This window comes from Panthera leo, chromosome C1 (assembly GCF_018350215.1).
Source record: "Panthera leo isolate Ple1 chromosome C1, P.leo_Ple1_pat1.1, whole genome shotgun sequence".
Classification (NCBI taxonomy): domain Eukaryota; kingdom Metazoa; phylum Chordata; class Mammalia; order Carnivora; family Felidae; genus Panthera; species Panthera leo.
Window position 1 is genome coordinate 93,708,486 of NC_056686.1, and position 14,845 is coordinate 93,723,330.

Genomic DNA, 14,845 nt, shown 5'->3' on the forward strand with positions numbered 1-14,845 from the left:
AAATCGCGAGATCATGACCTGAGCCGAGGTCGGATGCTCAACCAACTGAGCCACCCAGGTGCCCCTGTTTCTGTTTTTAATCCAAAGTGTTCTGAAGATGAGGTAGACAGGGGCATAAGTTGTATATGGATTGGGGAGGCACAGGGAGCAGGGATTGAGTCCACCTGGATCCAGATTAGAAGCCATTCTCCCTGTGATCCCTCAGTGTGGACATAGCCCTACTGTCTTAGACCTGTTGCTCTGTCTGACCCCAGTGACGGCACCGTGGGGCCTATTCTAGCTGCTGCTTCTGGTCCTTCCCCTCCCCGCACCCCTCCTCTTCCTTCTCGACATTCTTTTCCTCAAATGTGTCCAGTTTACGGTTCTCTCTTTGGACTATGACCTTACACCTCACTCACCTGGGTCTTCTCTTTTTTCTCTGTGTCTTCACTCTGCCTCAGGGATTCTTAGCTATTTTTCTACCATGGGTTCCACTGGGGTCCATGATCCCTGCTCAGGAGAATGTTTTCATTATTTAAGTTTATTCATTTTGAGAGAGACAGAGACAGTGCGAGTGGGGGAGGAGTAGAGAGAGAGAGAATCCCAAGCAGGCTCCGCACTGTCAGCACAGAGCCCGACTCGGGGCTCGAACTCATGAAACCGTGAGATCGCGACCAAAGCTGAAATCCAGAGTTGGACACTTAAGCGACTGAGCCACCCGGGCGCCCTGTGTTTTTAAATATATAAAAATAAAGTATGTAAGATTATAAAGGAAATCAATTGCATTAAAATATAGCTATCGAGCTTTATGTTAAAAACAAAGCTGTGACATGTGACGTGTGTTTCTTTCTTAACGCCTCAAGTGACACAGCCTCGCAGTGGGCCCAATAACTCCCATGACTTCAACACGGTGATGCGTAGAAATCTTTCGAGCTGTTTGCCACGAGGCTGATAGGATATGAAAACATCTGCAACTTCTTTTGGTGACGAGGACCCAGTTTTTACTGATACCTGTGTGCTTGTGGCTTGCAGTGAGCACCGAAGAAAACGAAGAAAACATTAACGTTCAGTTAGAGGTCCTCTGAATTCTGTTCAGGAACTCCTTGGAAGGCTGTGACCCAAGGTTCAGAAGCCCTGGCCCCAGGGCTCGGGATTCCATTGTTGATTTCTTCCTTCCTATTGTTCTTAAATGACCCAGAGCCAATTCTCATTTAGTCCATAGGCAATGAACTGATAATAGTGATCACGTTCCATCCCACTCAGGTGGGGGCAGCCAGCGAGGCCCTGGGACATGCACTGCTTTGTAGTTTGTGGGACAAGGACCTCACGGTGGAGCTGGAAGGGAACACTGGTGCCCTTGGAGTCAGATCAATTTAAGGATGGAGGTAAAGCACCTCAGGGGAGGGTGCCAGCTCAGCACTGACCTCGGTCCAGAGAGCGGCCCGTATTCACCACGCGCACACACACCCACACACGCACAGCTGTACACACGGTACGGAAAATGGTGACACTGGCATCCGCTAGAGCGAGAAGCAGGGCCAGGCCCCAGTCACGAGGTACCTGGCGTGGGACCCTCTCCTACAGTCGCTCAGCAGTGGGCTGCCCCCGCCCACCTGCCTCACCCTCTCTGGCCCCGCCGCACAGCTTGCCAGCTTTCTTCTCCCTGGGGGAGGCAAGTTCATTGTTAGAGCTTGTCACCCCGTTTTTCTCGCGTCGCCTTTGTCTCCTGGGGTGCCTGCCTGCCTAGTTCAGGGCCTCCCGGCTTCCTGCTCTTTCTTCTGTGCTCCCTCTGTCAGCCAAAGTAACCCTTATCTGGCTAAAACGTGTCAAGAACACCGCTGAAATCCACCTGTACACAGGAATAGGAGGAGCTCTAAGGCCCAGAGAAATCAGAGCCAGCAACCAGGAATTCCTGGGCCTGACATGTGGGAGGCGCTCAGCGAGTGTTTGCCTAATCGAGTTATCGGGTAAAGAGCCCCGAAAGCTCCCCAAAGCCTCTTCTGGCATTTCCAGCAAGGTCACCATGTATCCCTCACCTTCTCTAATTAAGCTGGCTTTTCCTCAAGTGCCCGCTGTTCAAGGTGAACAAAATGTTTTCAAGCAGTGTTGCTGGTTTTGTTTGCAACAGTATTTCTCAGTATCATGCTTCACCCACTGTGTGGGGTAATTAGTTTTGTGCCGAAGGAAGGGAGTGAGCATGGGAGGCGGGCGCGGGATGGGGGTGGTCAGCCCCCATCCACCATCGTCTCGTGGAAGGCGGCCCGTGTGAGGGGGCATCTGTACGGGGCACCCGGAGCCCACAGGACTCTTTCAGGAACCCCTCCAGCACCCGGCACGATCCTGCTTTCTTTCTCTGGGTGAGTGTCTTGACGGGCTGGGTGGTCTTTCTGTTCTCTGGTTGTGCACCTGACTCAGTGCCACAGTGTACTGGCGGACTGTACGGGTTCTCAATTTTTTAAAGTTTATTTATTTTGAGAGAGAGAGAGAGAGAGAGAGAAAGCTTGCACGCTCGTGGGAGGGGGGCATAGAGAGAGGGAGAGAGAGAAACCCAAGCAGGCTCTGTGCTGTCAGCACACAGCCCAACATGAGGTTCGATCTCACGAACCAAGAGATCATGACCTGAGCCAAAATCAGGAGTCGGACGCTTAACTGACTGAGCCACCCAGGTCCCCCCAGGTTTGTTTTTTTTTTTTCTTCTTCAGAGAGACAGAGAGAGAGAGAGACAGTGTACATGTGAGCATGGTGGGGGTAGGGGCAGAGGGAGAGAGAATCCCAAGCAGGCTCCACGCTCGGTGTGGGGCCTGACTCGGGGTTCGATCCTACGACCCTGAACATGAACTAGGACGGATCATGAACTGAGCCAAAATCAAGAGTCCTCTCAACTGACTGAGCCACCCAGATGCCCTCCAGGTTCATTGTTTTGATTCTTTTCTCACAGGAGAACTTTGTATTAAGGCAGATAGGCCCATTTTTTTAATGATAGAAATTGCTAATAGTTAGCAAACGCTACTCTGTACCAGGCGTAGTGATAAGCCTGTCACACCCGCCATCTCATTTAATCTCCCATATGCAGCCAGAGAGATCCTTTCACAGTAGAAATCACATCCTGTCCCTCCCCAAAGACCCAGGCACACTTGCCGTCAGGCCCACACCACGTCCTGCAAGGCTCCTGTTCCAGCTGCACCCCTCTCCCCACTTCCCCTGATCATCACCCTCCTTGCTGCTCCGGAACTGGACAAGAAGGCCCTGCCGCAGGGCCTTTGTACTGGTTCTTCCTCCCGGGCCCTGCCCAGAGCACCCCTTCACTTTATTAGGCCTTCTGTAGCGTCTCTTCAGAGAGACACTCGCCCCATCCCAAATATCACTCGTTAAGCTCTGCTGACTTCTGTTCCTTTCTAATAGAACTCAGCACCCTTAGCCATTTTATTATTAATCTATTTGTTTGGTTGTTTATTACTGATCTCCGCACTAAAAGCAAAGCTCCATGAGAGCAGGGACCCTGCTTTGTTCACTGCTTTATTTCCAGCACCAAGAGCCGTACCTTCAATGTGAATAAATATAGAGCCAATGAATAAATAAATGGATGAATATTCACAAAACCCCATAATGTGAGTGGTACTATCACCGCCATGCTAGAGATGAGAAAACTGAGGTTTAGAGAGACTGACCATATTCTCAGGGTCATAAAACTAATGAGCCGTCTGGGACCAGAGGTCAAAATGTCTTGTCTCTGGGGTCTAACTCTTAGCTTCTGTGCTAGCTCACCTCTCTCTGCACTTTTAAGTGCCTGCCAGTGTTTTTATGTGAAAACCCTATTTTCCTGAGACACTCCGAGAAAAAAGCCATTCGATGGGTGACTCCGTTTGGAAAATACTGCAAATTACATTTCCTGCTTGGTGGCCTAAGAAAGGCTCTGAAAAGTCCCGCAGTAAAAATCCTGGTTGAACTTCTGTAATCAGTGTTTCCCAAAGCATTGACTGTAGACATCTTGTATTTATTTATTGGTGTGTGTAACATCTATTAACATATTGCAAAGCTTACCTTGGAAGCAATAGCTTTTATCCTTGCAGAGAGAAGCAGATTGTCTGGTACAGGATTCCGGGAGCTCTCTCTGGGTTGGCTGCGGTGAGAAGTCTGGGACCAGGGCTTCCTCTCCTAGCAGGAGGGCCTGTGCCTGAAGTCAGCGTCCCACAAAGCTGGCACCTGAACCCAACATGTTTGCTCACCCACTGTCATGTTCACCCCCAAACCAGGAAGGCAGCAGTGAGGCTCCTGGCCCCTGTTAGCTGCACCCCGGCCCAAGCATGCTTCTCTACAGAGATCTGGGCACGAGCTCATCTTCTGCCCTTTGATTCCTGTACAGGTGACACTCGGTGTTTCTCCTGAGCTTCTTAGAGAACAATTCCTTAGGTGTGCCTCTCAGAGACATCAACCCCACAAACCTGGCCTTGCTCTCTTACTGTCTCATTTCTCCCTATTGGAATTTTCACCTAGAGGAACAGGGACACTCCCTTACCCACTTGTGTCCTCTCGGCCACCAACTCGGTGTTGAACACACAGTCGATGGTAAATGCCTAGATCATTCTTGTTGGCTTAATTGTGATGATCCCGCATGTTGCACGGTTTGGAGCAGAGAAGGATAGATGGTGATGTTGTAAACCTCTTAATTCATTGCCAGAGCCGCCTCACCCCTGCCCTGAGCAAAGGAGAAAGATGCCCCAGAGGCAGAGAAGACTATGGAGGGAAATGTATGTAACTGACTGCATCTTTGTGTTCCTGGCAGGGCTGGAGCCAGTCAGCGTCCCGATGTGTTCATTTTTATTGGTTTTGATGGTGATTTGATGTCATCAGGGATTCAGGTCTCACGTTCGTCCCTGCGATCATCTGAATAGCACTGGTGACGGGGAAGGGAAGAGCAGAGACAGGCACCCATAGGCAGCCTGGATCGGACCGTATAAATCTGGGAGGAGGGAGGGGGCCGGACAGCCTGGCCTTCCCAGCTGGCACACGAGGCTGAGTGGAAGCCAGCGACAGGCAGTGGAGCGGGAGGCGTTGTGCCTTCACCCCAAGTGACCATGAAAGGGGCCATGCGAGTCTCAATCATGTTCCTTCTGGTGACTGTGTCGGACTGTGCCGTGATCACAGGGGTAAGTCGTCCAACTTCCTCTACGCCCTGGGTTTGGGGGGGGATGTCAGGGTCTGCACGGGATGGGAGCCAGCGACCATGCAGGGGGCAAGCCAAAAAAACTGGGGCGTCAGCCGGCATTTTAGAGAGGTGTTCCACATGATTTTCGGATTAGTTAGACCTCACTCCACTAGACAGGATCCACTTTTGAGCAGCTGTGTGTAAACCAAATCTAATTTCCAACTGCATTAAGAGAACATCAAACATTTTGACGTTTCGACCTCTGGTAACATGAAGATTCCTATTGTGTAATAAGAAATTCCTCTCTAAAGTGGGTTAGCACCCCTTGATTTATCTTTTGTGAAAATTTTGGTTTTCATATACAATGTGGTCCACATGTCAAGTTTAGTTTACACAGCATGATGACTTGATTGAACGCAGTGACCTTATTAGCTTTCATTGGGGGCATTTAACCTCTGCTTTTTCCACTCTTAAGAAAGGTTGCCTTGAAATTCTTTCTTCCCTTTATTTTTTATGTATTTTAGCCGTGCCCAGTTCTGATAAGAACATTTGGCTGGGTGCACCCAAAAACGAGCATCGGGTACCAAGCAGAAATCTCGTCTCCCAAGGGACGTTTGCCACACACAGGCGCTGCCTGTCTTAGAATTCAAAACACTCGGATTATGGTTCTCTTGTAGCATTTTGGCTTTAACCGGAACCACCCTCAAATGTGTTACAGTGGTGGGACCATTCTTACTAAAACAGAGAGTAATACTTTACCAGAGAGCTTTCCAGATAAAAGCCGCTAGAGGAAAAAAAAAAAAAAGAGGGAAATTTATTATTTTTTTCCGAAGTCCCTCAACTTTTTACATAGAGAATGAAAACGTAGAAAAATGCCAAACAATTCCTGGAATCGTATTAGTTTTAATGTTCACAGAAAGGAAAACTTCTTTCTTCTCCTTTTTAAAGGAAAAAGACTGAGTTTCAAAGACGAACAAATATTAAAGGCAAGTCAATGCTTTTGAGACCCGGAGCATGAATAACACTGTTAGGGCAAAATTATACCTAATGAATGTCAGCCTCTGAATCTTCCTACTGTGTAGCTTGACCATCGGGGAGGCTGAGAAAGAGGGACAGAAGCCACCGAGAGGGATGGGGGCTGAGGGTTCACGCTGATGCCCAGGTTACCTCACTGTGTGAGCTCCAACATCTGGCCGAGTGGCGGTGGGAAAATGCCTTTCTAGCAAACACTTCAGCTGGACCTTTTGAAAAGCACAGTGAGGGAGAAATCTAGGGTGGAAGGAAATGCATGGCAGACATGTGCAGGAGAGTGTGGGACCCAGTGCTGAGGGGGTCAGGACTTCCCTCCATTCTCCATGCCCAGGGGCTGCCCCGGGGGGACTCCCAAGAAGAGGCTGGTAGGACATCGTCATATGGCCTTGCTCCCTGCATAGTGACCATCCCAAATTCGGGCTTGGATGGTCCTTCCTGCCAGAGTGGGGACAATGATGTCCCAACTCTGTGGGAGAAGAGTCAGGTAGGGCCTGCTTGGCCCCAACCCTGGTCAGTGTGCGAGATGTACCCTTGCTGGGCTGGAGACCTGCATGGCCAGGTGACTGCCCCCTGCACCTCTTCTGGGTGACAAGCAGACCCTGCGCCCCCACTTTCCTTCCTGGGGCTGAGCCAGTGGGCAGCCTCCCGCTCCTGCCAGGTCCCAGGCAGGCAGCGAGAGCCTGCCCCATGGCCTTCTGTTGGAGAAGAGTGAACCAAAACCCACTTGTGAATCTCAGCTCAGATAAGCCACAAAGCTTTCCTGCAAGTGGAAAGATTGGGTGCTTCTCTATCGTGGCCCCACTTGAGTCTGGAGCAGCTCAGAGGTCGATTTTGTTTCAAGCAGGCTTGTGTGGCCTTCTTTTCAAATGGCAACTTCCAGAAACCAGGCAAGGCCGCCCAGCTCCTGTTTGGAGCCCAACCCAGAGGAGTCCATCCCTATCTGGGGTTCAAAGAGGCCTGCTGAGAAGCACTGGGGGAGACACCGCTTCTCAGGGGGCGCCGGCCCCCGGCTGAGGCGGGGATTCCGGTGAGGGCCGAGGTGGGGGCCAGCACCAACCCCGGGTGTGGGGTCAAGGTTGGAGAGTCTGGTCCCAGGAGACTCAGCACTGACCACCTAGGGGCTTGGGCCATCAATTCCCCTCCCGCCTTTGGGAATTCAAATTAATTTGATGTCACCCGTGTCCCTTGAGCATTTCCCAGTGCTGGAAGGGCCATGTCTCCTAACTTCTAAGGTTGTCAGGAGAGTTGCCTCCCTATTGGGCAGCCTCAGTGGAGCTTGGTTCGGGGGGGTGGTGGTCCTCAGATGCATTTCTGCTGCCCCGCGGAGGCCTGAGCATCCTGTCGTGAGCAGAGCAGGAGCAAGAATGAGCTGCCCAAGGTGTGAGGCCACCAGGGTTTTCGGATGTACCTCTTCCTTCCGGTTTCTCTTGAGGGGCGCTAATGGGCACTAACGACTCCTGTCTCCTCTCTCAGGCCTGTGAGCGGGATGTGCAGTGTGGGACGGGCACCTGCTGCGCCATCAGCCTGTGGCTGCGTGGGCTTCGGATGTGCACCCCGCTGGGGCGGGAAGGAGATGAGTGTCACCCGGGCAGCCGAAAGGTACTGCACAGACTTGCTCAGGGCAGAGAGCCGGCGACACAGCTGGGACTGGACCCCGATTTTCAGACTGACTCTAGGATCATCTTACGGGTGTTCGGCACTGCCTCCTTGCTTTTTGGAGAAAGCCTGGGGTAGAGTAGGGGGGCACTAAGCACACAGCCTGTTAGATCTGTGGGCTGGGACCCCAGCTGCTCCTCTGCTGTGTGGTCTTGGGCAATTAGCAGGACTTCTCTGGGCCTCGGGCGCTGTATACAACCAGGCGAGTAGAATGATTACCCCTGAAGTCTCTTTCAGATCTGAATATGAACTCAGATTCTCAAAGGATCCCGAATGGCCTGTGCCCCTGGACCCCTCCCTCAAGAATATGCAGTAATACTCATGGAAGGGCCTTCCATCCAAGGCCTGGTTAGGGTGAGGCAAGGCCCGTGCCCAGCGCATACACTTTAAGGAGGCGCTCACTCTTTGGGGCCCCAAGCACCTGACTCTCGCCCTGCTCCCAGCCCAGGGGGCATCGAAGGGCCACGAGGTCTTTGCTTCTGAACGGCCAGGTACGGGAGCAGCCACAGGTGTGTACGGGGACCCGTGTGTCTGTCACCTTCCCCGGCTTCCTGTGGTTCAGGAGTCCTTCGTGCTCTCCTGGGGGATATGCCTACACCGGGAGCCCTGGTTTCTTCTGGGGTCAGAGCATCATCCTGTAGTCACCCCCCCACCCCGCCATTGCAGCTGCTTGGGGAATGGGGGGGAGATGCAGCTGAGCCAAGACCCTCGGGACAGCACAGCAGTCCTTGCTGCGTCAGGGTGTGTCAGGTGGTTCGGCTGCAGACCTCCGTTCCCAAAAGGGACACCGGTGACAATATAACCGCGTGCCACTTTTCAGACTACCTGCTTTTGCAAATATATAGTTTAAACCTCTTCACAACCATTTGTGGTAGGTGCTATTATGAACCCATTTTGAGGATAATAACACCCATTTTTGAGACACCAAGATTAAAGGACTCGCCGGTTTTCACACCGCTGGGAAGTTGGCAGACCTGGGATTGGAACCGGGGGCAGTCTGACGCTGTCTGTGGTCACAACCGTTCCTATTCACCCTCTCTTGAGGAAGCCTCAGTGGTCTAGCCTCTGGGTGAGAGTCACGGGGCAGAGGCAGTGTCTGTCCTGTCCACGGCTGCGTCCCCAGTACCCAACATCAAGCGCACGCTAAGTGAACTGTAAGTGAGATTCAGTCAACGACCGTGTGTGCACGCATTCACGTGGGTGTGCATGCATTCACGTGGGTGTCAGGTCAGCGAGGGGACTTGGCTAGGCAGCTCTGGGACTTTAAGGTTGGAGCGGACAGCACAGTATTGTGGCCGATTACATCGTCTCGAGGGCCACATTGCCCGGGTTCAAATCCTGACTCCTCCCCAAATCAGCTGTGTGATCTTGGCATATCGCTCAGCCACTCTTGCCTCAGTTTCCTCCTCTGCAATAACTGATTGTTGTGCTGGGTGGAGGGGTGAGACACTGGGCAGGGCTGGGCTGGCCGGGGCCCCTGCGGGAAGCCCACCTCCCTTATGGTGAAGGTGTCATCGTGTTTCTCCTCTTTCTCCAGGTCCCCTTCTTCAGAAAACGCCAGCACCACACCTGCCCCTGCCTGCCCAACCTGCTGTGCTCCAGGTGCCCGGACGGCAGGTACCGCTGCTCCACGGACTTGAAAAACATCAACTTTTAGGAGCCTGGCTGTTGTCGGCACACACGCTGGGCCTCTGCATGAGAACAGCCTGTGGGGGGGGTGGGGGGTCTCTTATGGATTTTGATTTCTGCCACATGGCCCAGCTCCCCCACCACCCCGTCCCCAGTCCCCAGGCCCCAAGCTGCCTCCCCCCATCCCTCCTTCCTAGCCTACATCTGTGCATTCATGCAGACACCCGCACATGGTCCGCCAGGCTGGCCTGAGGGCGTCCCAGCCGAGGACCGTGGTCCTGGCAGCAGCTGTTACGGCTGGCTGAGGGGTTGTACGTGATCGGAAGGACACTGTTTTCCCTTAGCTCCTGCCTCACTCACCTGTCTGCTCCTTAGAGGTGACTTGTCCTCCTCCCCGGGCCCATCTGTCCCTCCTCCCGCATGTGCTCTCTGCCTGAACCTGCACAGCCCCTTGGGTGCGCTGCTCTGCGTCTCTGGCCTGAGCCTCAGGCCCTTTCTGTGAGGCCTGTGACTGTCAACCCGGGAGTCGGCCATCTTCCTTTGACTGACTAACCCCTCGGTTGTAGGCCACGGGCCCAAGGTCAGCCCTTCCCGGGGCGCAGTAGGCGGTGACCTCATGGCAGGCGTGGGAAGCCACCAGGCCAGTGCTGCATGGCCTGCGAACCCCTCCCAGCACGCCTTACCAGTTAAGCAGGGAAGCCCCCAATTCCTACTACCTCGCTCTAAAATGCAAGCGGCGGCCATTTGATCTAATCAGCTATTGACGTTTTAGGAGGCAATTAGGGAGTAACCTCAAACAGCTCCTTCCCAAGGACCGGTCCCTGGGAGCATGTCTGTGACCTTGAGGACCAAGGGCTTCTACCCAGCTGGTGGGGGGTGGGGGTGTCAGGTGGGGGGTGGGGAGGCAGCAGGCAGGGACACTGACTTTGGATACAGGCGTGCAACCACCACTGCGGGCCCAGGCTGCACAGGCACCACACCCAGAGACAGCGTCTTCTCCAGACAGTGAGGGCTTCCTGAAGTTCAAAGCTGTCTGTCTGGGAGTTGTGTCACTGGCCTCCATTGTCATCTAAAACACAGTCGCTCTAAGCCCCTCGCATCTGGACTCTGCCCCAGGCCCACCCAGGACAGCGTGGTGATGCCCGAGGCTGCAGAATAAAAGCATGAACAAGGGGCGAGCGGCTGTGGTGTTTCTGCTGTGTCAGGATGGGGACCCAGGGGCAGGGAGGGGGGCGGAACTGGGCCTTTTCCAGGTGGGGAAAGATGCCATTGCTGTCCTCCCATCTAGGGCAATCTTTTTGAGAAAGTAGATTCAGGGTATTTTTGAATGAAGGGTGACAAGTAGTGTGCACAGCGAAGGTGCCGCTCAGGTATGTGACTCAGGCGCGTGGCTGGGTTGGAGACAGGCAGGGAGCCGTGAGCCGGTGTCTGGGGAGGGACTCCACTGTGACAGGACAACTCCCGTTTCCGCAATTGAGTCCCCTTTGCTTGGTGTCCACCAGACCCCCACGTGTGGGGTGAAAAGTCCATATCAGGATGGCCCTGAGGCTGTGTCTGAACCCAGGGCCCGGAGCATCCCCTAAGTGCCAGGTTGCTGTCCCCATGGCCCCTCCTCACCTCAAGTCCTCGCCTAGAAAAAATGCAAAATGGAAGATGAAAGTACCTTGTATCCTGTGTTTCCCAGAAGCCTCCAAACGCATTGTTCCTGAGGTTCCTGAGGTTCCTGAGGCCCTGGGGGCTCCCGCCCTCCCTCGTTTATGCTTGATCTGCGAGAGCCTTGCTCAGGGGTGCTCAGCGCAGCCTTTACTGCAAGGCCACTCAGGCCAGGCCTGGGCCCCACTTAGGGGTCGTAGGTTTTGTTTTCAGCTCCTTTGACGGACCTTGTTGCCTGCTCTTGCTGACTTTTGCCCCTTCCTGCAGCCATGAATCTCTTGCCCAGGCTCTGGACAAGGCTCAGCTGCTGGACATAGAGCTCCTGTCCACGTCCGGGGTTCCAATCTGCCCATCCTTTTTCTGTGGGTCTCCAGATACTGCCCATGGCTGCCGCCGGTAGTGCAGGTGTCCCGGGCCTTTCCCAACCCTGCTGCGCCCCCTGCAGGCAGAGCCAGCCTGGGGGAGGTGCCGGCCACGTGTCTCAGCACAGTGGAGAGGGGGACGCCACCTGTAGCCCCATCCCTCCCCCCCCAGGGAGCTGGCCGGTCTGCAGACCCCAGTGAATCAAACAGGAACAATTCTCATTTTTTATACCGGAAGGCTGAGGAATGTATAATTGGTCTCTGCTCCAATTCCCTGCTGCATTTTCCCCCTAAAGACTGAAGAGCAGAAAGGGGAAGGTGGGAGGGGGTAAGAAAAGTGGATTTGTGAGAATTCTTTACATTCGGGAATAGGTTCTTCATAATTATAAAAAGAATCTACTTATGAGAATAATATGTCCATAACGAAGATGTGTTCCAGAAGAATCAAATTAGGCCAGGTTTAGGTGAAATGGAGACCCCTTCAGGATTCTGGCCCCTTCAGTGACAGCCTTACCTCCCCTCAATCTCGGGACCCTTCCTTCCCGACGGGTGGAGTCTGGTGCCATCTAGTGACCAATCTGGGGATGGCATGGAAGGGTCAAGATGCACCCTTCTCAAAACAGATTCCCCAGATGTCCCCAAGTGTTAGATTCAACCAGAGGCTTAGAGGGACAATTCTTCCACCTGTGGAAAGAAATCTGTCCCCCTAAGGAGCACAGGAGAAATAGTTGTCCCTATGGGTGCCGTCCCACCTAGATACCTCTTTCCTAGAAGCTGCTGTCGTCTTCCAGTGAGACATCTCTCCCAGCTTCTCCCGGAGTGGGACCACGGAGGTGGGCGGGGCCAGAGGATGATGGGATGCTCCTGCCCCCCACCTGTGCTCCTGGACACAGCCCTGGAGGCGCTGCCTCACCCCCCCCCCCCCCCCCGCCACCGAATCTCCACGTTCTCAGCTTCCACCACCCCCAGGATCAAATTCAGAAGCTCAAGAGCAATGTAGACTTTTTGTCTCTTCTCCTGTCCTTTCTCCCTGCAACCATGGCCAAGTCTAAGCAATCAGCCTGCCCAGCATGGCCTATGGCAACTGCTGCCAACCTATTCTCTCTGCCTCCAGTTTTCCCCGTAAAATCCACCCTGGCATCTCTACCAGTCATCTCTCTAGGCGGCACATTTACCTGGTCTGTGCTCCCCGACAGCGCTTCTCGGCCCCAGAAGGGAAAGCCCAAACCTTGGCAGGGAACGAAAAGCACCTGCCCACTCTTTCTCTGCTTCTTCCATGCTCCCCACCAGGCTTCCCGGCCTCAGGACTTGCCCACAGTGTGTGGAAGATGCCACGTGTGTCTTTGCCCAGGCTCTTCCTCTATGGGGAATGTTCCGCTTCTCCTCTGGTGTCTGGTGACTTCAACATCTCCTTCAAGAGCCGCTCAAGTGCACCCCTGCCCCCATTGCATCCATCAGAACAAAAACACACCTCAGGCACCGAGTTGGCACCTGCTGTTAGGGGACACCCGTGCCTAGGTCAGCTTCTACCCAAGAGAGAAGGAAGGGCAGCGCCTGAGTCCTGCTTGTGTCCCAGGGTTGAGTAGTGGGAACCGGGCCGGAGCACCTACAGGACGGATGATGGTGGCCTCTCCGGAGGCCTCTCCCCCAGCCTGTCTCTCCGTGGCCTCACTTCCCAGGACCTAAGCTCCACTCCTGTGCTCAACACGCAGCAGATTGCATCCCTGGGGCATGAGGCCCAGGGACTGAGAAGGACCCAGGCCTGCCGGTGGAGGTGAGGTGGAAGGAGGGCAGGAGCAGGGCTCTGGACCCAGCTCACGGCCAGGTGCGTGCACCTGCCTCACAGCCTGTCGGCCACAGACCCCTGCACTCACTGGGGCCAGAGACTGTTGTCTCACAGGGCTGGCTTCAGGGTATGGGGGCCAGGGTTCTTCTCATCACAGACCAAGCCCAGTACCAGGGTACCAAGCCCAAGTACCAGGGGATACTGAGTACATGACAAAGGATGTTGGTGGGCTACCTGCCTCCCGTGGCAGCTCCTCTCCAGACCCAAATTACACAAGGCCTTGCCCTCCTGCCGTCCACACTGTGGCCTGTCACTGATGGCAGAAGGGAGTTGGAGGAGGACGTGGGGGGGAGGGCCTGCGTGGCCCAGACCCCTCCCTACATCTTCAGGGTGGAGACACTGGATGTGGCAGCCTGGCTGGCTTTCAAGACCCAAGCCTGGATCCATGCTGTGGATGGGGAGGATGCTGGGACACCTCGGCAGATTGGAAGAGAGGGCCCCCAGGGGATTGAGAAGTTTCTGGTCATCTGAAGTAGAGCCCCGGTCGATTAACTAATTAATTCATTACCAGTTTATCAGCTAAGGGGTCCCTTTGTTGTATGGTAAACAAAGGACCATGAGCTGCTGGAGGACAGAGACCGTGGTTGTTTCCTGTGTCTTGTGCCCGGCCTAGAGCTGTGCTCAAGAGACATTTTCTGAATGAACGAACGAATGAATGAATGAAAAGCAGCGACGGCGCTTCCTGGGGGGAGGCGGGCTGGTGAGGGTCTCAGGGGTCTCTGGGACGTGGGCTTCTATAGCTGCCACCTCCCACAGACCCTCTCCTCCCAGAGTCCCCACACCCCAGTGCTCACCCCACCGTCTCCTTGCAGGTTCTTCCTCACCGGGGGAAGGGCCTCGGGGGCCCTGGAGATGGGGAGAGCCATACACAAAGTCAATGGCATCCCTGAGGGTCCAGGAGGGGCCCCCCCAGGGCAGAGCAGCAGTGGGAAAGTGCAGAACTGCCCTTGTTTGTGAGCGTGAGAATCTCGAATTACACAAGTTACATCTACTTCTGCTGGATGGACTTTGTCATGGTGGAAGAAAAACAAAAAAAGACCCTCCCATCTAAGAGAATGGTAGTTGAAGGTAGGGCAGAGGAAGGGGACCTGGCAGGGGAGATGTCACCAGTCCGAGGCTCTCGCTGAGCTGAGCAAGAGGAGGGCCTGAGGGAAGCCAGGCGGGCCAGCACGGGGAGCCCTCCACATGGGGGATGAAGGGCCAGACACAGACTGAGCCGAGGGCAGAGGGCAAGCCTCCAAGGGCAGGCAAGGGCCTGAAATGCTAGAGGCTTGATTCCCTGGAAATCTGCTGCTAAGCCCTACTCCGTCTGAATGTTGAACGATGACCTCGAGATAGTAGATTGGATAGGATTCCAGCTGGGGGACACAGAATAAGCACACGAGGGCGTGTGGATCCCTACCTCTCCTATGCACTTCTCCCATCTCGGAGACTCTGGCCACCAGGCTCCGGGGGAGGGGGGGAGCACCGAGCAGAGGCGAGACCCGAGGAGGAAGCAGGAAGCTCCCCTCGGCCAGAGAGAAAGGTCGCTCAGCGGAGGTT

The 14,845-nt window shown here is 54.4% G+C and overlaps 1 protein-coding gene across 2 annotated transcripts; it reads left to right on the plus strand.

Annotated features, from left to right (window-relative positions):
* Positions 1–4,900: 4,900 nt before the first annotated feature.
* PROK1 (prokineticin 1) lies at positions 4,901–9,472 on the plus strand. 2 transcript variants are annotated; one of them, XM_042952207.1, is made up of 3 exons: positions 4,901–5,126; positions 7,631–7,756; positions 9,351–9,472. In XM_042952207.1, exons 1-3 carry the CDS (start codon positions 5,055–5,057, stop codon positions 9,468–9,470), a joined length of 318 nt encoding a protein of 105 aa, XP_042808141.1. In that variant the 5' UTR covers positions 4,901–5,054; the 3' UTR covers positions 9,471–9,472. The 2 variants fall into 2 exon arrangements, with proteins under 2 accessions (XP_042808141.1, XP_042808140.1); XM_042952206.1 differs by lacking the exon at positions 9,351–9,472 and having other exon boundaries at positions 7,631–8,020.
* Positions 9,473–14,845: the final 5,373 nt, after the last annotated feature.

Coding starts and splice junctions, on each gene's coding strand:
- PROK1 (XM_042952206.1), top strand. CDS start 5,055: ATGAAAGGGGCCATGCGAGTCTCAATCATGTTCCTTCTGGTGACTGTG. Junction 5,127..7,630: donor ACTGTGCCGTGATCACAGGG/GTAAGTCGTCCA, acceptor CTCCTCTCTCAG/GCCTGTGAGCGGGATGTGCA.